Here is a 24,005-nt window from a genome sequence, read left to right as displayed (position 1 = left end):
ATCAGCCTTCCTGCTCCTCTGACGCTGCTTGGCCTGCTGTGTTCATCCAGCTCTACACCTTGTTATCTCAGATTCTCCAGCATCTGCAGTTCCTACTATCTCAGTGCAGGTTCATAGTTCCTTGAAAGCAGAGTCAGAGTCACAGGTAGATGGGATAGTGAAGATATTTTGTACACTTGTCTTTATTGATCAGTGCATTGAGTATAGGAGTTGGGAGGTCATGTGGCTGTGCCATTGGTTAGGCCACTGTTGGAGTATTGTGTGCAAGTTTGGTCTCTCTCCTATAGGAATGATGTTGTCAAACTTGAAAGGATTCAGAAAAGATTTAAGGATGTTGCAGGGGTTGGAGAGTTTGAACTATAGGGAGATGTTGAATAGGCTGGGGCTATTCCCCCTGGAGTGAAGGTGAGGGGTGACCTTTTGGACGTTTGTAAAGTTAAGAGAGGCATGGATAGGGTAAATTAGTCAAGGTCTTTTCCTGGGGGTGGGGGTCGGAAAAAAAAAAAAGGAGTCTACAGGGCATAGGTTTAAGGTGAGTGGAACGATATAAAAAGGAACCCAAGGGGAAACCTTTTCATGCAGAGGGTGATGCATGTATGGAATAAGCTACCAGAAGTGGAGGAGGCTGGTATGATTATAGCATTGTAAAAAAAAACACATCGGGATCGGTACATGAATGGGAAGGGTTTAAGAGGGATATGGACCAAATGCTGGAAAGTGGGACTAGATTTACACAGGATATCTGTTTGGCATGGACAAGTTGGACCGAAGGGTCTGTTTCCATGCTGTACAGCTCTATGACACTATTTACAGAAAAAGATTTAAGCTCTTCCTTTCTTACCCCCTCCCTGCTCAGATATCACTGTATGTGGGAAAATGGACACTCACCCTTTAAATGGTTTCACTAGAAACCAATTCTGTTTTCACAGGACATTTGATAACGAACAGGTTTTAACCAAATATGAACAGTCAATAAATCAAGGTTTATTAGCAAAATGAGCTCAAATGCAAAAGTGCTTTTTCTGATCTTGTTTTCTAGTACCATAGAAGTGATTTTAAAATAGTTGTACTTTGAAACCCCAGTTATACTTCATCAAGGTGCAATGTTTGGGAGCTTTTGCTACGTTTCAGCATTATATTTCAATCAGTTGGCTTCTAAATACAATTGACTGTGGAGACTCACCCTGAAGTCAAGTCAAGTCACCATAGCCCTAACCAGACTTCAGGGCTGCTGTGTCTCTTACAGACCACACACTTGTTTCTATAGCTGGAACATCAGCAAGAGAGATACATGACTGCTATAAAATGTGATGCATCAGGATACACCATACAGGATTTCCTGAACAATCAATTAATAATTCAGAATCATTGATTATTTACAATTTTGTTATAATAGTTAAACTGGTGGACAGCAATTTGAGTCAGTTTCAGACCCTACCCAAAAGGAAATAATCTCAAATCTTAGCTTCACTAAGACAGCAATTACTTTCCAAGTAGTTGTGCAAAGCAGTTTTTCCTCGGCACCAATGCTGAACTTGTGCAAAAGTAAGTAGATTTAGGTCCAAGTTGAACGTAAAGCCAAGCAGAGATCCCCTCTTCCAAAATTCAGGTTAGTTTAGGCTGCTCCTAAACAATAGGAGTCTTAATTAGAGGCTCAAGTATTATAAATCTTTCATAGCTAGCATCCAACTTTATAATCCACAAATACAAAAAAAAAAGTTCAAAATTTTGCCTGTTTGAAAACTTGTACCCATCACCTTTACCCACCCTTTGGCCTTGCCCCTCATTGCAATCTTCTCCAGCCTCAGCAAGTGTTTTAAAGATTGCTGCCGTTTTTCTTTAAGCACTACAATATCCTCAAACATTTTGAAATGAAATCTGTTTCACACGTTTAATTCAATTCACAAAACAAGTATTAAAACTGTATGTTGATGTGTATTATTGTAAATTAGAGCCCATTTCATACAATTTTAACCATTATTTGCCAAACAATGTTGTTTCTTAATGATAAAGTGAAGATGGCTACAGCCTTATCTTAAAGTTGAAAAATAGAAATATTTTGTTTTTTCACTAATAATCGCAAATCAAACTGGCATAAGGTTACATGAACTTAATCAAATTAGACTAGTTTAATGAAATCAGTGTTTCTGGTCAATATCTTCAAAGTGTTGTTCTACTTGAAACTCTGCAGACAAATGCAGGCCAAAAGTTACAATTCATCAAGTGATCAAACACTAAACAAATATGTTATTTCTAATAAAGCAGTTTGAATAATTCAACTTATTCAGTCATTTAAATGAATAGTGAAAATGGAGCAAAAAATTGGAGTCAGAGATAACAGTGTGGAGCTGGAGGAACACAGCAGGCCAGGCAGCAGAGGAGCAGGAAAGCTGATGTTTCAGGTCAAGACCGTTCTTCAGAAAAAAAAAAAAATTAAAAATCTGACTAAAATGCTCTAATTTCCTGCATTACATGAAAGAAGGAAAAGTGGAATTATGACAAATGTGAAAAATGAAAACTAAGTCAATACTGCAATTTCTCATTTGTTCAAAGAATTAAGAGGCAGTTTCATACAGCAGAGTGTCCTTAATTCTGGGTAATCTGCTAACTTCCCTTTGCACTTCCCCAGATGTCATAGAATCATAGCATGCCCACAGTTTAGATAGAGGTCATTCAGCCCTGAGTCTGCACTGGCCCTCTGAAGGGATCGCATCCTATCCCCATAACCCTGCATTTCCAACACAGCAAATCCAACTAGCCTGCACATCCCTGGCCACGACAGGGCAATTTAGCATGGCTAATCCACCTAACTTCCACATCTTTGGACTGTGGGAGGAAACCAGAGCACCCAAAAGAAACCCACATAGACACAGGGAGAATGTGCAAACTCCATACAGTCACCCAACGTTGGAATTGAACCAGAGTCCCTGGCACTGAGACAGCAATGTTAACTGCTGTGCCACCATGCGGTATAATTTAAGTAATCGTTGATCACACCGAGGAAAGTATTAATTGTAAATACTTGGATAGCTCAAGTGCAGATGAGATGAAATTTCTTGCCATTCTTTAATGTCTTTTAGTAAATGAACAGTCTTGCCTGGCCATTGAGACAGTTACATTGCAACAGTCCATTTCCATTGGAAATATCGACTTGTTGTGGGAGGATTTTGTAATAGGAAAGTCATTTTTAATTATTTCTGTATATGAAAGTTCACACATTCCTCGGGTTCAGGTTTAATCATTGTTCAAGAACTCTAGAATAGTTTATATGTACTAAATATTCAATAGCTCAGTTGTCATTTCAGAAAGCTAATTAAATTCTGCCATGATGTTAGGATTGGTACACGACAGAAATATGATCTTCTGCTGGACAGTCAAAACAATCATTGATTAACAAGATTACATTAGGTACAGAAGTGGATAACTACAGGCAATTTAAAATACTAAAAATTTGGTAGTTGAACAAAATTAAAATAGTTGTGAATTGATTTTTAGGCCAAACAAACAAGTCTTCATGGCTGAAACAACTATTTTGATATGGATTGGCTGTTTTAAGATTAAGTATTAAACATCTTGCTTCTATATGCTTAGTAGTACAGAACTTGAGCGTTACGTTTAAAAAGGAGACGACATGAAGTTCTGAGGAAGGGTCACCAGACCTGAAACATTAACTGATTTTTTTTCTTCACTGATGCTGCCAGATTTGCTGAACTTTCCCAGCAAATTCTGTTTTTGATGCTGTTGAAGTTTTTCATTTTGCACTTATCAGGACAAGTGCAAGAATACCATACTTTAAGGGGCTGTGTATAGTGTACTATGAGAACCGAGTACCGATTGGTTGCCAAAATAGACCAACTATTCCCGAGGGGAATATGACAGAGGTGTTGTCCCATATGCTTTTGTTCAACTCAAATAGATTGATGCCTAGTCATACTTCATTTATAGAGGACAGTGCCTTATGAATTAATACATGTAGCTTCTAACAAGCACAAGTGAGCCACATTGTAAGCCTGACTGAGGATCTTAAATTATTTCTTAGTGTCATTCTTAGGACACTCAGGATTGTTTGATTGTGCTGTCAAATCATAGAATCACATTCAATTGGGCAGTTTTGCAAACATAGGCTAGTGCTATCATGAACAGCTAAAGGAAGATGTTCTGTGGTAACACTTTTCTCATGCAGCATAAATTGTCATTTTGCTGGAATAACAAATTTTGCATCATCCTGATGAATACAAGGTGAAAAGCTTATAGTATTTATCCCCCTCCCCCAGCAATACTGGAGTCTTATTCTTTCCAAATTCTACAAACTTCATTAGTTACGTTTTATAAATAAAACTTGTTTCTTTCCCAAGAGCTTTCTTGGAATTCCCCACCTACCTAAATTTGGAAAGGAAATATGTAAATACAAGTTGGTGCATCTTACAAGCCTAGTCTTGTTTAAAACACTGGACAATTCTGTTTCATAAGGAAATTCTACTTGCATAAATTAGAATACACTCAGCATATATTTGACAGCAAATATTTTGTCCACAAACTTTGAAAAGTACTGGCACAAGAGCAACAAATTACTATTTCACCCCACCCTTTTCCCCCTTCAACAACCAAGTGAAGGAATCCTTTCCACTTCCTGTTTAATGGAATGTCGTTTGGTCACTGGCTTCAGGAGTGACAATTCTCCCACAAACTATTTTATGCATGACAATAGCACATATGTACGTTCAAAATAATGGCAGATACTATCAACGTGAAGTCATACTGGCCTGAAACTCATTGCTGCAGAATGACATTCTAATGGAAGGTGACTTCTAACCCAGTAGAATTTAATATTACTGGGGGAACCCACTGCCCAAATTGCTATTTAAAGAAATGACAATGCTGATGGAAGACAAACACATCAGATACCTAGCAGGAGATATATAGCTGCATTCACTAGAGAAAAATAGGAACAAATTGGAAAGAAACACGTTAGCCTTCCTCTCATTTCAACAGATGGAAAGAGATTAGTCAGGGTTAAGGGAGGACAGTTTCAATTCTAGACACAAGTACAGTAGTTTGTAAAAAGATTGAGGTGGACTGACAGCTGATGTGTCCAAAATTTGGATTTGGAGAGATACAAACATTGATAGACAATTGTGTTTAATAAGAACAAAAGGGGATAAATCAATGGCTGAAGAGCTGGTGTATTGTTCAAGGATTCAGGTTCTTGCACAATTGGAATGTCTTTAGGGATAGAAAAAACCTGTTCAAAAAGGATGGATCTAACCTAAACTGGAAAGGGACCAATACCCTGGCAGAGAGATTTGCTCATTCTATTAAGGGAGTCTTCATACTGATAGCGGAGGAATTCTAAGTAGCCACGTAAATGGAAGGATTGATGGGGTAGGTTCTGAATGTGACAAGAGCACATCAATTAGAAAAGAATGACAAGAGACTCTACGTAGTAACTCTGAAGAACTAAATTGCATTTATTTCAATGCAAGGGGTCTTACAGGTAAGGCTGATGAACTCAGGACATGTTTAAGAGTATGGATTAGGACGTCATGGCTTTTACAGAAACTTGGCTGAGAGGTGGACAAGACTGGCAACCTCATGTTCCTGGTTTTAGATACTAAAGGAAGGATAGAAAAGGAGGCAAGTGTAGGGTGTTTTGATGAAGGAATACATTACTGCTGTAACTAGGGAAGACATTTCTGAAAAATTGTGAAAATATGGGTAGAAATTACAAAAGAAAGGAAAGATCACTGATAGTATTGTACTATAGCCACCCCATCGCCCATCAAATAGTAAGAAAAATTGAGAAACAAATATGTAGAGATCTCAGATATATGCAAGCATAAGGTTGTAATAATGGAGGGTTTTAATTTTCCAAACAGTGACTGGGTGTACCATAGTGTTAAAAGGTTTGGATGGTGAAGAATGTGTCAAGTGTGCTCAAGAAAGTTCTCTTTATCAGTATGTGGATGCTCCTATTAGAAAAAGGAGCAAAACTAGACCCTCTTTTGGGCAATAAGGCAGGGCAGGTGACTGAAGTAAAAGTAGGGGAACATTTCAGATCTACCAACCATGATTTTTAGTTTCAAAACGGTTATGGAAAAGGATAAGCCTTCCAATAAAAGGAAGTTTTTAAATTGGAGTAAGGCAAATTTTAATAGTATGAGACAAGAACTTTCAAAAGTTGATTGGAATAGACTGTTCACAGGTAAGAGGACGTCTGACAAGTGGGAGATAGCAAGAACTGACAAGTGGGAGGCTTTCAAGAGTGTGATGACAAGAGTTCAGAGGCATTTTGTTCTTGTTAGAGTGAAGGGTGAAGCTGGTAAGATTAAAAGAACAATGGATGAATAAAGATATTGAGCCGCTAGTCAAGAACAAAAGATTCTCTCTTTTAAACATGTAGACAACTTGGTTCAATTGACTTTTTAAATATAAAAAGAGTGTAGGGGCATTCTTGAGAGAGAAATCAGGAAGTAAAAGAGGGGATATGAGATAGCATTGGCAGATAAGGTTAAGGATAATCCAAAGAGATTCCACAAATACATTAAGAGCAAGAGGGTAAACAGAGAGGGTAGTGCCCCTTAAAGATCAAGGAGGTCATCTTCGTGTTGAACCCCAGGAGATGGGAGAGATACTATACAAAATATTTCGCATCAGTTTTTACTGTGGAGGCTAAAGAATGCAGACAAATACACTGTTTTAAAAACAATTCACATTACAGAAGAGGAAGTTTGGGAGATCTTAGAGAACATAAAAGTGGATAAATCTCCAAGACACAATCTAAATGTATCCCAAAATGTTGTGGGTAGTAAGGAGGAAATTGAGACCCCTTGCAAAATATTTGCCTTATCTATAAGTATAGATGAGGTGCCTGATGATCAGAGGGTGGCTCATGTTGTACCTTTGTTCAAGAAAGGTTATAAAAGGAGAAACAGGGGAACTATAGACCTGTGAGTCTGACTTCAACTGTGGGCATATATTGTTGGAGTTGATAAAAGATAGGATTTACGGACATTTTGAGGGGCAAAAATTGATTAGGAATAGTCAGCATGGTTTTGTGTGAGGAAAATTTCTCTCACAAACTTGATTGAGCTTTTTGAGGAAGTCACCAAAAAGGTTGATGGTAGAGCAGTAGACATTGTAGATTAGGCTTTACTAAAATCCATTGACAAGGTTCTGTGTGGTAGACTAATCAGCAAAGTTAGGTCACATGGGATTCAGGGTGAGCTTGCCAATTGGATACATTATTGGCTTAACAGCAGGAGACCGTAATGGCAGAGGGTTGCTTGTGACCAGCAGTATTCCACAGGGATTGGTTCTGGGTCCTCTTTTGTCTCTGTCATTTATGTAAGTGATTTGAATGAGAATACAGAAGGCACTGTTAGTAAGTTTGTGGATGACACCAAAATTGGTGGCATAGTGGACAGTGGAGGAGATTTTCTCATTTCAAAGGGATCTTGATCAAATGGGTCAATGGGATGAAAAATGGCAGATGGAGTTCAATCTGGATAAAATGCACAGTATTGCATTTTTGGTACAACCACCGACAATAGGGCTTATACAATTAATGGTAGGGCCTTGGGTAGAAGAACAGAGGTACCTAGGCGTTCCGGTAAATAATTCTTTAAAGTTTGCGTCACTTAGACAGGATGGTTAGAAAGGCATTTGGCACACTTGCCTTCATTGCTCAGTCCTCCAAGTATAGGAGTTGACAAGTCATGTTAAGGTTTTACAGGACATTAACGAGGCCTATTCTTCCTGATCTAATATTGTGTCTAGTTCTGGTTGCCCAGTTATGGGAAGGATATTATCAAGCTGGAGAGGGTGCAGAAGAGAAGAGATTTACCAGGTATAGAAGGTTTGAGTTGTAAGGAAATGCTTGATAGGCTGGGACTTTTTTCACTGGAGCATAGGAGGTTGTCTTTTCCCTAAGATGGGGAATTTCAAGACCGGGGGCACTTTTTTTAAAAAGTGAGAGGACAGTGATTAAAAAAAAAAAGACATGAGGCAAATTTGTTTTTAAAAATAAAGCACAGGGTGGTTCGCGTGTGGAATGAACTTCTTGATGAAGTGGTTGATGTGGGTACAATTACAATGTTTAAAAGATATTTGGATGGATATGAATAGGAATGGTTTGGAGGGAGATGAGCCAGAGGAGCAGGCAGTGGGACTCGTTTAGTTTGGGATTATGTTTGGCAGGGACTGGTTGGACCAAAGGGTCTGCTTCAGTGCTGTATGACTATAAGAGGTATTATGCATCTCTGTCAATTGATCTTTCTACTTGTACTGTTCAAATCTGAACAAAAGCTCAAAAATACTTTTTGTTTTTGCCACACATGCTGAATCTCCTGATGTCTTCAGTAATTTAGGATTTAAAATAGAAGTATCTATCCCTATGATCTCAAATGAAACATAAAACTACCTAAAGAGCAATATACAAAATCACCCATTTGTGAAAATTTCATCACATTGACATTAGGGATAATCTTACAACCTAGGCTTCCAATCGCAGCCCATGCAAGTAAACTTACAGTTGACTACCACAATATCTCATATCCCTTTCGCAACAGACTGTCAGCCAGCCAGCAAGAATAATGCCATGTTTCTTTTGTAGGGGTTGGACCAGTAGAAGGAACTAGCAATATACAAGATTACCATATGTAAAAATATTGGCTGTAACCAATTTTAATTCAAAGAAAACCAAATTTTGTATTTTTACAAAGCAAACAGCTTTAATCCACAATAATTTAAACCAAACAGCTTTAAACAGTTTACACAAAACAATGCCAAACAGAGGCAGACAATTTCAATTTGTTTGTCAGTAGATGGTTAAGTGGTCAACAAGACAATCTTCAGCAGTGGTAATGCAGTTTATTTTCAAAGCAAAAACTGCAAACGAGATTTCAATTTTCACAAAAGCCTGCTTATCAGGTATTTTTTTTCCCCACTTGAGTAGTGATGGGTTTGAAAGCAATTAATTCTAAACTTGTTCCACCATAATTGTCTCTTCTGCTTCTTCGATATATCTGTAACCAGCAAGAATTAACCATCTCAAATTTGCAGCTAGTATTTCAAATCAGCGCATCACTTATTTAGTTGCCAGCTGCCAGTATGGATTAATTAATTCAACTTATACCAACCATCAGGCTCTGTAAATTGGCAATCCATTTTACACAATGTCAATGAAGCATCAATGTATTAAAACTTTTATTCTGTCAAGCAGTGGCATTGAGAGTTGGGGAATCCACAATTCTGCATGTTGATGTGACATTTTGATGAAAGACAAACAACCGTCTATAGATCACAAGTGAATTTTACCAATTCTATAACAGTGAGAAATAGGTTTCTTGCTTTTTCGCTCAACCCACATTCTGTAATGCCTCTGCCAAAACTGTTATCCTCGCATCAAAATGTGAAACTCCCTCATTGACAGTATCACCACTTTCCAATACCTCATGAAAAATAGAGGACTCAATTTATACCAATTGGTTGTACTTACAGCATTGAGTTGCCAGAAGAATCAATTCTTTTCCTTACAACCCAAGAGTGCACAATGTCAAATCTCACCCAAATTGATTATAACTGAAACACGGTTTTAAATTCTATTGTGCAAACTCTCGACATTCTGACCACCCACTAACTGAGTGTAGTACGTTTAGGCTAATCCAGATTGGGAAAGCTTTCTTTTAAAAAGAAGTGGCAATCTTTCATCACCCAAGATGGTAGTTTGTACTTTGGTGTTCAACTCTAATAAGCACTGCCTAGCATGGTTCACTCTGGTATGGCAATCTCTACCACATTTTCTACAGAGGAACACAGCAGGTTTACATGAGGAGTGATTCCTTTCTTTAGGTTCCTTTCTCAGCCAGTTAAGCTTTGTGTCTTTGCTAATACTCTTCCAGTTAGCCTCCAAAAAAGGTACTGGCTGTCAGTGATCTCCTCCCGATTGACAATGTCAGCATCCAGCACCTTCACATCTCGCATGCTGGTGCTTTTACAGCAGATGTATGAGTGCCTGAAAGATCTGACCCAGCAGTCAGTTCACCATATACATCTCTGACTATATGGCTGTCATCTATTTGACAAATATGCCCAGGACAGTGCAGACGTTGTTAGCTTAATAAGAAGTGTTGAGGTGCCGGTGTTACGGATTATACAGGAAGTTTAAGCTGCTGTCGGTAACATGCATTTTGTAGTCTGGTGTAATGCATAGTGATGGTAGAAGCTCCACCTTTACTTTTACACCTTCCAGACATCCATACCTCTGCTACAAAGACACTGGCATGTGAGATATGAAGACATTGACCAGGAATCTCTTCCTTCCTCCAAAACCCTACCAATTGCCATTGGCATATGCTAGCAAGATTCGTAGGTTGATCTTCAATCTGTTTGGCTGCATTATGTGTTGGCCATTGAGTCCTAAAATTGGACTTGAACACTTAAGCTTCTGGCTCAGAGGCAGGGCTGCTAATCACTGAACCACAAGACCCCCTCAGTGGTAAGTGCATGCTTACGGAATTAACATTTCAGGACCGCAGTTGGTGACCTCGTTTTGTCAAAAGACAGTAAGGATATGTCAGAGAGAGTGAAGGTGGAAACCCAATCCACTTTTCTCTTTTCCAGCACAGGGCAGACTGGGACAATGTGATTACAGGAACCATATAATAGCTGAGAAGTGGTGTTGCTCAGAAATATCTTTCAAACTATCCTACAAGATTAAAACCGTACTACGAATGTGCAACGGTCTCATCTCAATTTTTGTGGATCTCTCCAATAGATCAGATTCAAAGCTTTCTGTACTTAGCTGAAGTGCAAAATTGGCTCTATTATCTCATAGGCTATATGTACCTTGCAGAGTCAATTCTTGGGAACGTTCTCTTGAAGTGAATTTGAAGCAAGATTTTAATAAAAACTGTTAATGTTACGTAAAATCATTGGGATCCCTGTTAACTTCCACAGTCAGTATGTCAACCATGGACCTACGCAATCGAGTGTCGCTTCAACAAGCAGCATTCAAACATTATAGCAAAAGTAAATTAAAGAGAATACAACGTGAGAAAAATCACCCAAATCCATCTGCCCAAGAGGCTGCTGGAACCCAAACTCTTAGCAAAAATTTCCGGGTTTTAAAAGCAGGCTCACTTCCATTTAGCGTCAGTGTTTCCGTATGGAAACATCTGACTTGGGAATTAGTCAACAATGCAAGACAATTCTTCACCGAGAACAGCTGCAATTGGTTCAAATACCAAAGCAAAACTCATTTGGGATTTAGTTACACTGTTAGTATCTCCAATTAAGTTCACGCCAGTAAGATTGCAAGTGTACAGTACCTCAGCTTAATTTAAAAATCTTTACTTTATGCCCCTCAAGGTGTCAATTGACCTACATCCGTTCATAGGCTTTTGGAGGAATAAGTTCCAAATTTCCACTCCCCTTTGTGTGAAGACGGCTTCCCCATTTAATTTTTGAAATGTTAAAGGTCTCTCTTTAGGATTGTGCCCTCAACTTAGGGAATTAAGAGAAAATACTTTCTCCAGATCTACCCTAAAATGTTTTCATGATTTTAAACACCCCAACCTTCTTAGCTCAGTTATTTCAAACCAATTTAATACAATCTGTCCTGGTATAATTAGTGATTATGAGCTGTACCTTCTCCAATATTTTCGTTTCCCTGAGATGCCTTGCCCAAACCTGGATGCAGTACTCTGGAAGACCAAGGCTCTGAAATCTAGTTCCTCATTTTCAATTCCAACCTAACTTGACATCATCTAGAAGCTTGGGTTAAACTGGACAACTATTATTAAATCCTTAGGTTGTTTAAAATTCCAACATCATAGAAGACAATTCCATTAGACTGACTTTTTTTTGAAGCAGTTGCACTGTAGCTTTGAGTGACATATCTGGAACTCCCTTGATCCACGTGCACTTTGCTTCTCGACAGCTCCTAATATTCAGATTTGTCAGAACTTAAATGACTTTAGGCTGAGTTCAATATGGTTGAATTGTTACTTCCTGCTCCCATCTACAAAACTCACTGTTCACACTCATTAACTCTATTCTTTCATAGAAATCACACGAATACGAAAAAAAAGATCTTAATCAAATACCTCAACCCCCCTAAAACTACCAAACTAATTTAAGATTACTTCTGAATTTTGTTCAACCTAATATGAAGTCCATTTAGATAATGCCTATTGCCACATCCTTATCCGTCACACAAATAACCATCTTGAAAAAAAAATCAAAACAGACTACACTTTGATTTTAAGTGCAGTTCAAGTACAAGCCGCTTCTATTTGATAAAAGCAAAAATACTGCAGATACTAGAAATCTAAACCAAACAAAAATGGCGGAGAAACTCAGCAGGTCTAGCAGCATCTGTGGAGAGATGGGGGTGGAGGGGGGTTGCCGACAGAGAGAGCGAGCAAGTGTCCAGAATGACACGACATCTCCTGGGGAATACTGCTGTTTAAATAGTGAAAATTAGGAAAGGTGCTACCCTTGTAGCCAAATTTGTCAAGCCGAGGGAGAAATGGATTGCAATTTCTTTCAGAGGAGATCTGGGCCAACCTTTCCAGAGTCTGCACCCTCCAGGATTCGTTTCATTTCCCCTCAGCTCCTTAAGTCAACAAATTTAATCCAAGAATGGGAAGGTTCTCAAGAGTTGTGCTGGACGTGAAATGTTAATTCTGCTTTTCTCCACAGGTGCTACCAGACCTTCAGATTTTCTCCAACATTTTGTTTTGCTTTTATTTTGATTTAGCAACAAAGTAAAACATTAAAAATCTTGTTTCCCCCCATCTTTCTCCAAAGCAAAATGGTAAGTGCGAGCAGATTGGCTGCAAGTTTACTTAGTGTTTTTTCCACACAACCATGCACATGAATCCAGTAGCATCAACACAATTCAGTGTAAAAGCAGTTCTGGTCAGCCACAAACTACCAACACTGTTAAGCCAGAAACACAGCCTGATCAGCATCAAGCTGTCAAAAGGAGAGAATTTTATGAGGGAATATGCACATTGAAACAGAAGCCTCACAAATACAAGTTTTCCATGTGGATTTGGAGTGATTGAACATACAGCGTAATTGCCCTCATTTAGCAAGAGATTGTAAAAGATCTTGTAACACTTTGTGGACCCTTATTGATATTGAAGTTTCTCCTCCATCCTTCCCCCCCTCTTTCCCATTCCCTCCCCCCAAAGTTGGCCAACTGTCCTTTGTTCATAAGGATGATATTTCACAGCTCAGTTAAAATATTTGCATTTACAAAACAAATTGAAGACCATCGATCACTTCTGAGGGACAGTTTAACCTTTATGTAGCAGCTCAGAAGGTAGTTTGCACAAACTGACCTTGCATAGTGTTACACAGTACTTAAGTCAACTACTGCCCAGAAAACAGCAAGAAAAATTATTCTAAAAGACAGAATGATAAACCCAAGAGCAATTAAGTACTGATACACTCATTAGGAGAGTCAATATTTGTCCACTCAAGCTTACACAAATTGGCATCTACCAAAGAAATTATATTGTGGGAAATGCAAAGTAGGAAATGGTATATTAAAATACCAGGTGCCTCAATGAGTTTCTTCTGAATTGGACCAGATAAAAAAGGCCCCACTCAATTGATCACAAAGCAAAATATCACACAAATGTTGGAAATATAAGCTAGAACCCCAAGCTTAGTGCTACAGATATTTAAATAGCTTACTTGCAGTTTTTTTTAAAAAAATGCACCAATTTCTCTGGACTGCCTGCCTGTTTAAATCAACTAAATTAAGTCCCAGTTTAATGGGAGCCAATAAGCCTCACGTGGTTTGTGTACTTGTGTACTTATGTTGGGTAGTATGGAGATGGACAGTTTAATTATGCAGCATATTTAAACATATACTACAGAAAAACATATAAAGCTTTTGCAAGGATTGAGACATCTGCATGATACAAAGGATTCAGATGATGGAACACAATCTCATTGACAGGCTTACAAACCCAAATAAACCTCTAAATCCAGCATAAGGCCTACTTACTTGCACAGCAATTTCCCATGATGGAAATTGGCAAAATTAATATTTCACCAAACTCGTGCAAGCATATCTCTTGCTTCTTTTCCAAGTATACCCTTACAAAAGCATTTAATGCCATGCTTTCATTGATAATTAAAAAGATAAATTTGTCAATTAAAAAGGGAGTAATTCATTAGTAGACATATAGGCACACAATCTTGGACTCAATTAAGACCAAACTTATGACCAACACTTACGAGTGTTGTTCTCAGCTAAGATAGCCAGAGAAACTGTTGGATGGAGCATTAGATTGCTGCAGGATATAGGTAGTTAGATTGAATTCCATTTGCCACTGATCAGCCAATCTGAATAAGTGAGAAGAGATGCACCTGGGCAGAACAAACAAGGCAAGGAAATACATGAATGGCAGGACCCTGCTAAGCATCAAGGATCTAAGGGACCTGGTTGCGCATGTCCACCAGTCCCTTAAAATAACAGGACAGGTAAATAGAGTGGTTATAGTGGCATATGGGACACTCACCTTTAGTAGCTGAAGCGTAGGATTTAAGAGCAGGGAGGTAATGTTGGAATTGTACACAAGACATTCATTAGGCTGTAGCTAGAGTATTGTGCGCAGTTCTGGAATCTGCATTATAGGAAGGATGCGATTGCACTGGAAAAAAGGTGTAGAGGAGATTTACCAGGATGTTGCCTGGGCTGGTTAGTTCAGTTGTGAGGAAACATTGGATAGACTGGGATTGTTTTCCTTGGAGTGGAGGAGATCGAGATGGGGGCACGTGTTGAGATGTACAAAATTGAGGGGCACGGACAGTAGGCAGGAAGAAATTTTCCGCCTTGGAGGGGGGGGGGGGATCAGTTACTGGGAACGTAGATTTAAGGTAAGGGGCATAAGCAGAGAATTATTTTTCATCCAAAATGTCAGTGCGAATCCAGAACTCACTGCTTCTAAGGTTGGTGGAGGCAGAAAGCCTCAAATATTTTAGTATGTAGATGTGCACTTGTCATGTCAAGGCATACAAGGTTATGGGCCAAGTTTTGGAAAATGGGATTATAATTCTTGGGTGTTTGTCTTTGAAGACCGACAAGGGCCTTCTGTGCTGTACACTTGACTCAGCTGTACACAAAAGCAAATTTTCTGACTGAAATTTTATGTACGCATCACTGCTACCATCAAAACACTACACAACAGAACTATCCACTTCTTTAAAAACGGTCAGAGGTTACATGCTTGTGTCTCTGCATCACCAGCAAACATTCAAGCACTAGATCAACTCCATTTATAAAAAGAGAAAAGAGAAAAGTGCTTCTTGACCAAAATGCTACAACACTTCATTGTATGAACTTATTTACCCAATTAGAACTTGCAGGACATAACATCTAATGTTTTAGAAATTAGAAAAAATTCCCATAGCATAGGTTGCTGATTTGAGAGAAATGCAAATAAATGAGTCCGTGACTCCTCCTGATGCAGTTTCCATCAAGAAAAATTTTCAACTTGTTATTACATCTCAAACTTGTGCTAATAATCATAAAATTTACACATTAGCCCTTGCTAAAAATTTGATGGAATAAGATACCAAATATTTAGTCAAGGCACGAAACTCTATATTAGCTGTTAAAACTGGGTGTCACTAAAACCTAGAATGTTTCTATACACTACTAATTTAAAAAGAATGCCCAAGTATTTCATAAGGACATACAGAAAAAAAAGGAGTACACATGAACTAGACTATGGTGATTTTTATTATGATACAAATCCCTAGTTGATTGTTTTCAGTACTGGGCACTGCAAATTAATTGCCTGTGGGAGTTTTGCAGTGAAAGAAGAGTAGAGGTTTAACTGCAGGAGTTTAATGTTTTGGCATAAAAATAACTTACAAGCCCAAATTTAAAAGGAACATTACATTTCATGCACTAACTTTATTAGTAAGAGGTCCCATTCTCTCCACATTTTATATTGTATGAATTACGTGCTGTGGTACAGACAGGTGAGGTCCAATAAGAAATGGGGTTTTTTGCAATTTGCTTTTGAGGTGTCTAACAATATTTTCTATTAGTGTGGAGGCACAAAGATCTATGAATTCAACTCCAAGTTTGGTCTTCATGGCATTTCTAATTGCATTATCTCAAGTAAGGGGGTGGGTAGGGGCTAAAATCTCATTTTGTCTATCTTGTAGAATGATAGTCTTTTAGTACAGAGGTAACAAGACAACATGTACACAGTCTGTTCTGTATTTTCAGAGATGGTTATATTGTAATAATTTTCTAAGATAGTAGAAACTAGACCATAAAAATAGTTAGTTCACTCAAATACTTGGATGCTGTTTTGGAATTGGTGAGGTGTTCATACCAGTATTGCTTAACTATACCCAAGCACTTAAAACCTCTTGAATATATGCCACTGCATTCTTGAATCTTGGCAGAATGCCATTTGCTTACCTGCCAGCAAAACACTGAACAAATTAAAGTCTCCTTTTAAAAAAAAAATTTAACAAGCTATAATCAAAATATTACCAATAGAAAATAAAAAGGAGAAGGTAGTGAAGTACAGGGTTTATGGGAGGGTATTCAAGTTCAGTGCCTAGGCAGAAGGCCCAGCTATCAAGTGATATATTTGAATTAGGGTTTTATTAAAAATTAAGAGGATGAGGGAATCACTGGCTATGCCAGCATTTATTGCCCAGAGGGCAGTTAAGAGTCAACCACATTGCAGTGGGTCTGGAGTCATGTGTAGGCCAGACCAAGTAAGGATGGCAGTTTCCTTCCCTAAAACAGACATTCATGAACAAAAGGGATTTTCCAAATATCAAGAGTTTAATGACAACCATGAATCTATTAATTCCAGACCTTCTAAAAAAAAAAAAAAAAAAGTTCAAATTCCAATATCTGGATTCAAATCCATGTCCCTAGAATATTACCTGGGTCTCTGGATGACCAGTCCAACAATTATCCCAGTAGACCACTGCCTCCCCCATCAACAGGGGCCAGAATTGAAGTGGTGCCTCTCAGGCTGGAGCAGCTTACGAAGACAGAGAGCAGAGGCTTGGGAGAGACTTAGAAAGGTTGAGATGTTTAATGTTACTCAACAGGGAGCCACTGTAGGTCAGGAGACAGGGGCGATGGGCGAATAGGATTTGGTGCGAGTTAGAACACAGACACTTTTTATAAAAAGTGGAACACAAAACTGGCTAGGAATGTGTGTAATAATCAAGTCTGGAGGTCACAAGATACTTGAATAAGGGATTTATAAGCCAATGAGTGAGGTGATGTTGTATTAGGCAATGTTACAGAAGTGCAAATAAGTAATCTCAACACATGACACAGCTCAGTATTTAGAAATTCATCTTAGGTTAGACATGACAAGGTTATAAACAATCTGATTCAGTTTCGGACAATTTCAAGGAAGAGAAATGGAGCCAGTGACTGGGAACAGAATTTACGGTGGGGATAAAATGGAGAGTCAATGGCTACAATCTCACCAATATTTAGTTGGAGAACATTTCTGCTCCTTTAGTACAGAGTATTGTGCAAGCAGTCAGACAACTTAAAAGACAGTGAAGGGATCAGAGACAGTAGTGAGGTGCAGCTGGATGATAACAGCATTTTGCTGTCTTAGATGATATCACCAAGGGATAAGAATAGGAGGTAGCCAATGAAAGTTCCTTGGTGGACAGCAATCTGCAGGAGGATGAATTGAAGCAGCTGTTCTGCATACAGATTAGAAGAGAATAGAAAGCATGAATGCTCTTGTGGTATAACGTTGGTGTCCTTACCTCCAAGCCAGGAGGCCTGGGTTAAGGTCCCAACTGCAGAGGTGTGTAATAGCATCTCTGAACAGGTCGATTAAATTAAAATGGAAAGCAGCTGGATGACAGGAGAAACATTGGAGGGTAGTATGGGTATGGTTTGGTGGATTGTGTAAAGGCTGCAGACGGATAAGGAAAATGACAAGGAAGAGTTTACCTTTGTCACAGTCATACTAGATATCATTTACCATATTGAAAAGGCATCATCTCAGTATGATGGCAAGGCTAGAAACCCAAATCAGAGGAATTCAACATTGGAGGTCAGGAATAAATGATCAAATTTGACAAGTTCAAGGACATGGGAGAGGAATGAGAAAGGTTAGAGATGGAGGTAATATTTGCAATGTTGAAGGGGCCAGAGGTGTTTTTCTTTTAAGAGAAGAGTGATTACCACATACTTGTAGGAAAGCATAGGTCAACATCCAAGAAGAATGCACAGTTCTCATCTCACCAGGAATTGCCAAGAGCAGAAGTTGAATAATTCAAAGTTTATTGGGAATGGAATCAAGTGAGCAAAAAGTGGATTTCATGAACAAGGTGAGCACAGAGACATTTTTTGAAAAAAAAAAGAGGAAGTTATGGGGAACACCTTAAGTCATTTGGACTAGTGGGTTAGGGAAAATGAAAGTAGCCACAGATGCAATTGCACAAATGATTTCAATGATTAGTGACAAAGAATTCTACCAGTTGCTCATATTTGGAGGTCAAGATTTGTTTGAGTTTTCTTTACAGAAAGGAAGTTGGGATTTTTGCATTCCAAGATGGTCCTTGAATAGTGAACAGTTTAGCATACGAGAGCAGCATTCATTAGTGTTGAACGTGGTCTAGCCCGATTAATCAGAGGTGAATGGCAAGAGCATTCACCCACCTTATCCTTTCAACTGTTTCATCCTAAAATGGTGCAATGAGACCTGTAATTAACAGCAGTCAGGCTGAGAAGTAGTGTGTGTGTTTTAATAGGGACTGGGTGATAGGAGGTGAAGGCAAGGATATGGTTGAGAACAGTATTAGTGGAGGGCCAAAAGCTAGAAATTTAAGTTTTCAAAAGTCAGCAAGTTACAGAAGAAAGTAAGGTTAAGAGAGGGAAGGAGGAAGGAAGAAGCTGTCAGAAACAGGCTTATCTATGATTGACAATTGGAGTATTAAGGCCAGGTAAGATAACATGATCAAAAAGCCAACTATGGAGTTGTTTGTGAAGCTTAGGTAGAGGCCAAGATTAAAGGATTGAAGATTAGTAAATGAGGGAGGAGGGTAAGGGTTGAGAGTTGAGATGAAGGTTGAAGTCACTAGGATGATGTCACTGCAGGTGAGGAAGAAAAGTGAAGATACTTCAGTAATTTTATTTAATATAGCACTTGAGTAGGTATTAAGGAATGACTTCAGACAAGAGGCAAGGGAGTAGGAAGAGTGAGATATTCAAATGAGGGACAATGCAATAGAAGTGGTGAAGGGAAGGAAGCATAAATAGACCAAAGCAAGTGTTGGTGTTAAAGGCACTGCAATAGTCTGGATGGTATGAGTGGTGGAAGCTTTAGCCACAAGTTGGCTACACATAACAGCAAGTATCTTGACTCCTCAGTTAGGTTTCCATCAGGATGATGTTAGTGCAATCATTCACAGCAAGCTCAAGGATGGAAATAGCCTTGTTCACAGATGAATGGGCATTCCAGCAGGAACAAGGATAAGAGTAGTGTGGCTTGATCCACTGCCAGAGTCCATAGGGCCAATGCTGGGAGGTTTGGATTAGACAATGACAGAGCAGAGACTGGGAAAAGTAGCCTGAGGTGTGTTGTGCAGTGAAGAGCAGCAAATACCCTCAGCAAAAGTCAAATCTTTGAAATCTCCTCCCAACAACTGATTGCTTGAGCTATTAAATTACTATAGTTGTAAACTGTCAACCCTCCTCCCCCACCCCTAACCTGCAGGTTAACCTTTTCCTAAGGATTGTTAACTCAATTTATATATAGTTATGGATCTTATTTTGACAATGGAAAGGCACTAGAAGTGTAAATGTTGGCTTCTAATAGAATTGAAAGTGCACTTCAGAACATTGTTATTCAATTATCCATAGGCAATCAAAAGATCAAACTAGGTAATTAAATCATAGAGTGTAATATATTTTATAGTTGAATCTAAAGCCATTCACAATTCACTAGTAGTACGAAAGATGCTTCGGTCGTGGCACATTGTTACTGAAATTACAGTAGTAAGTCAAAGAGTAACTTCTCACACTAATTGCTCAATTATGGTACTTGAATTTGTAATGCATTGCTAAAGCATGGTGGGGTCTTAACTTTCCTCAGCTGGTTGGATCAATGGTTGATGATGTAATTCAGGGCACTCAAACTACAGACCCCAACATTTCTGTTTCCAACTTTTAAATAAGCAAGTTTGGGAGAGAAGGTAAGTTTATTGTTGGAAAAGTTGTAGTTCAGACTGAACGTATGATGTCTACAAATCATCCACAGTGAACGGTTACCTTAGAATCATATCAGCACATTGCAACGTTAAAATCCTGGAAGACTAGTATTTAACTGTCAAGGTGGAGTACATATTTTGTCAATTTTATTCCAGTACCTGTGGGATATCTTTGTTATAGCAATCTAAAGCATTTTTTTTTAAATTCGAGTGCCCTCCTTTTCCCAGGAACCCTGCAATGAGACATTACCACTAGAAAGGAATATTTTAAGCTATTAAATCTAATCAATCAATGACTAACAGGAAATTGGAAATTTCGTTCACTTCTCCTAAAATCTGTTTTTAGCGCTATTTTTTAAATCCCCAAATTTGACACTGGTGACGGTGAGTCACTGCGTCTTATTTGCGCTAAATATAAATACAGGCAAGGTGAATAATGGATAAATCTTCGGATAAAAATAGCACTTTCATTGAAAGAGACTGCACACTACTTTTACCCTTGGTTCTTTCAATCAGGATTGGCGGGATTCCGTGCTTAGCTAAGGCCTTTTACGACCACAGGCATAGCCTAGGTCAGGATTACAAATATGTAGAATGAGAAGTGATCGAGGCGGATTTACACTGTTTTCAATAGTTTAACTATCAAATTCCGCTTTACTTTCACCATGCATCTTAAAAGAAAGCTCCCTTACAATGGAAAAAACATCTTTGATGGCCAAGGTTGCAATAAAAAGGATGTCGTTTAGCAGGTGTTGGACTTACCTCGCCTCTGAATGATGACTCGCAGTAGAGGATTGGCAGACGAGAGCGCTTTGTGATAATTATCATCGTTGTTGATGGGCAACAAATCCCCGTGGATGTCGGTATATCCCAACAACACGTCCACGTAAGGGATCTGATGGACGGCTTGAATCAGCTGGTAAAATTCCTGGAAACCACCTACACTTGAACGTTTTAGAGCAAATCTTCTAAATTCAGCGTCGAACTGCGGAAAAGAGAAATCAGGGTAAAAACAAAATGGGTTTGTAGCACCTGCACATTTTAAACTATTTCTCCAATGTGTTAATGGTAACATCGTTCTCGTAAACGAAGCCATCCCTGCCTATCAACTCATCGCAACACGCAGTGTTAAATATGGCTCCAATATGCGATCATAATTCACATTATGGGATGTTGAGAAACTAGCCCCATCACTCGAAGTGAGTCGATGGTGGAAGGAAGAATAGAACAACAGTCGCAATAACATTAATTGTCAGATCCAGAAAATTACAGGCTTTTTTTTCTGCGAAGGAAAGTGAGGTTTGTTTACATTAATAGCGGATCAATTCACTCCCAGGAGAAGCACGTCTTAAGTAACCGTAGTCCATCCGCTGTTGTGAATATAAACCAGAGCCTCTGGAAAACACCCAGGGGGCAGCGATCAGCCGAACTACGACCCTTTATTTTGCATTCTTACATAACCTGAACCACATTAATTCACTGCCAAATAAAACAAAATCCCACCGTACCACAGACTTTGATATATGAAGCCAATTTTACGCGGAGGGAAATATTGCTTTTACAAAAGTGAATAAATAAATAAATTTGCAAATACCTACCTTGCTTTTCACCTCAATAATATTATCCACAGTTCTAGCTGGTGTCCTGTGGTGTTTGGACATTGTCTCCCTGCGTTGCCCGCAGTCGTTGTTAACCATGTACCGATGAGACTCTGCCGCAGGTAGCTGCACTCTTAGCATACACAACTGACTTCTGCGAGAATACCACTGGCCTGGCTCGACGTCACCACGCGATGCTGACTCCCGCCTCCTCAAATTCATGAATGGCTGCTTGTGGTGATGGGGGCGTGGCCGGGACCGGTAACGTTGTAACGTCATCCGGAATGTTACTGTGCAGTAACGATGGCAACACTAGAACGCCATTGAAATTTGCATCATTTCATGAGAATGGTTTTCAGGCACGCAGTTCAAGTCACTTTGCAAACGATGTAAATAACCATTAGGTTTACATGAATTACGGAGAGTTGCCATATTTGTGCAAAACAAGATCCCGCAACTAGCAGTGTGAATGAACACAATCTAATTTTGGTGATTTGGAGACAGTAAGGACTGCAGATGCTGAAAGCTAGAGTCAATAGATGTGAAGTTGGAAAAGCACAGCTGTCAGACAGCATCCGGGAGCAGGAAAGTCAACGTTTCGGACCGAAACCTCATCCTGACACATGTATTGACTCTAATTTTGGTGATATTTAACAGATACATTGCTTCAGTTTCACTGAAGTGGCAACTAAGTAGAAATTATGACAGTAGAAACCAACAAGAACAACCATAAACAGAAATTGCTGGCGAAATTAAACAGGTATAGTCTGCTGCGAAGACAAATTGTAAACGTTTCGAGGCAAATGGCCCTTTTTCAGAACTGAGAGCAACTGGAAAAACGCGGTATTTATCCTGATGACGGGACGGTTGTGGGGTGGAGTGAAAGTGAGCAGACAGATGGAGAGGGAGCCCAGAAAGAGAAAAAGGTAGGCATACAAAGGGATTGTCGATAGTAAACCAGGGAAGAAGAAAGGCAGGATGTGGTGGCACTGGAGGCAGTTCTGAGAGTGTTAACCAGGTTGATTCTGGGGATGAAAGTGTTGTCTTACGCAGAACGGTTGAATAGCTTGGGCTTGTACTTGTTGAAGTTCAGAAGGAGGGGGCATCTGATTGAGGTATATAAAATACAAAAGTGGGGGGGATTGATAAGGTGGAGTTGAACAGACATTGCCCCTTGTGGTTCAAAACTGAGATGTGGAGAAATTAGTTGTCTCAGAGGGTTGTGATTCTGTGAAACTCCCTGTTCCAGAATACAGTCGAGGCAGGAATTGTAATGTGTGTTAGGGGGTGGGGTGTGAATAGACATGGAAGGAGGATTTCATGCTGTAAAATTGTTAAACTGGATGTTGAGTCCTGAAGGCTGTAAGGGCCCTAAAAGGAAGACGAGGTACTGTTTGTCCAGCACGTGTTGAGCTTCCCTGCAGTAGGCCTGAGACAGAATTATTGCATTGGAACATGGCACTCTGTTGAATGTATGTTGAATGGACAGGCAACTGGAAGTTCTGGGTCATTTTTACAGACAGAACATAGGTGTTCCGCAAAGCTGTCACCCAGTCTTTGTTTCCACTCCCCAGGGTAGTGGAGACAGCATTGTGAGCAGTGAATACTGTAGATTAGTTTGAATGAAGTAACCTGCCAGGTAAGAAGCAAGATGGAGATGCCCTGGGAATATAGATACATACATTGCTAAAGGTTAAAACACAAGCTGTTTAGGCCACAAAAAGTGCAAACAACATGCTGGGTTCTTGTCTAGAGGAACAGAATACAAAAGTAGAGAGGAAAAGTTATATAGAATCTTGGTTAGACCATATGGAGTACTTTATGTATTTCTGGTCTCCATAGGAAAATTTATTTCAGTACTGGAAAAATTTCAGAAAAATATAGCTCCAGAATTAAGAAAATTCAACAATCAGGCAAGTTACAAAATGTATTTTTGTTTTCTGGAAAACAGATGATGCAGAAGAGACCTAATATTGATTTTCAAAATTGTGAAGGAATTTGATAAAGTGAAAGTGACGTAAACTGTTTTCACTTATGGATTATTCCAGAACACCAACATTCATAAATATAAGATGGCAGTAAGAGATCAAATAATGACATTAGGAGGTTTTTTTTAACATAGTGAATAGTGAGAGCATGTAATTCATTGCTTCATTGAAGCAG

At 39.0% G+C, this 24,005-nt stretch overlaps 1 protein-coding gene across 1 annotated transcript in view; it reads right to left on the bottom strand.

Annotated features, from left to right (window-relative positions):
- Positions 1–22,064, bottom strand: part of LOC109927017 (partitioning defective 6 homolog alpha-like) — a 72,945-nt gene extending 50,881 nt beyond the window's left edge. The window contains exons 1-2 of the mRNA XM_020526910.2: positions 21,843–22,064; positions 21,007–21,229 (exon numbers count right to left, since the gene is read on the bottom strand). Coding sequence (XP_020382499.2) covers positions 21,007–21,229; positions 21,843–22,064 — 445 coding nt within the window. The remainder of the gene's footprint in view (positions 1–21,006; positions 21,230–21,842) is intronic.
- Between the last annotated feature and the right edge of the window lie 1,941 nt (positions 22,065–24,005).

Source organism: Rhincodon typus, chromosome 15 (genome assembly GCF_021869965.1).
Source record: "Rhincodon typus isolate 14 chromosome 15, sRhiTyp1.1, whole genome shotgun sequence".
Taxonomy (NCBI): Eukaryota; Metazoa; Chordata; class Chondrichthyes; order Orectolobiformes; family Rhincodontidae; genus Rhincodon; species Rhincodon typus.
Note: the sequence above shows the minus strand (reverse complement) of the source record. Positions and strands in the feature narration are given on the sequence as shown.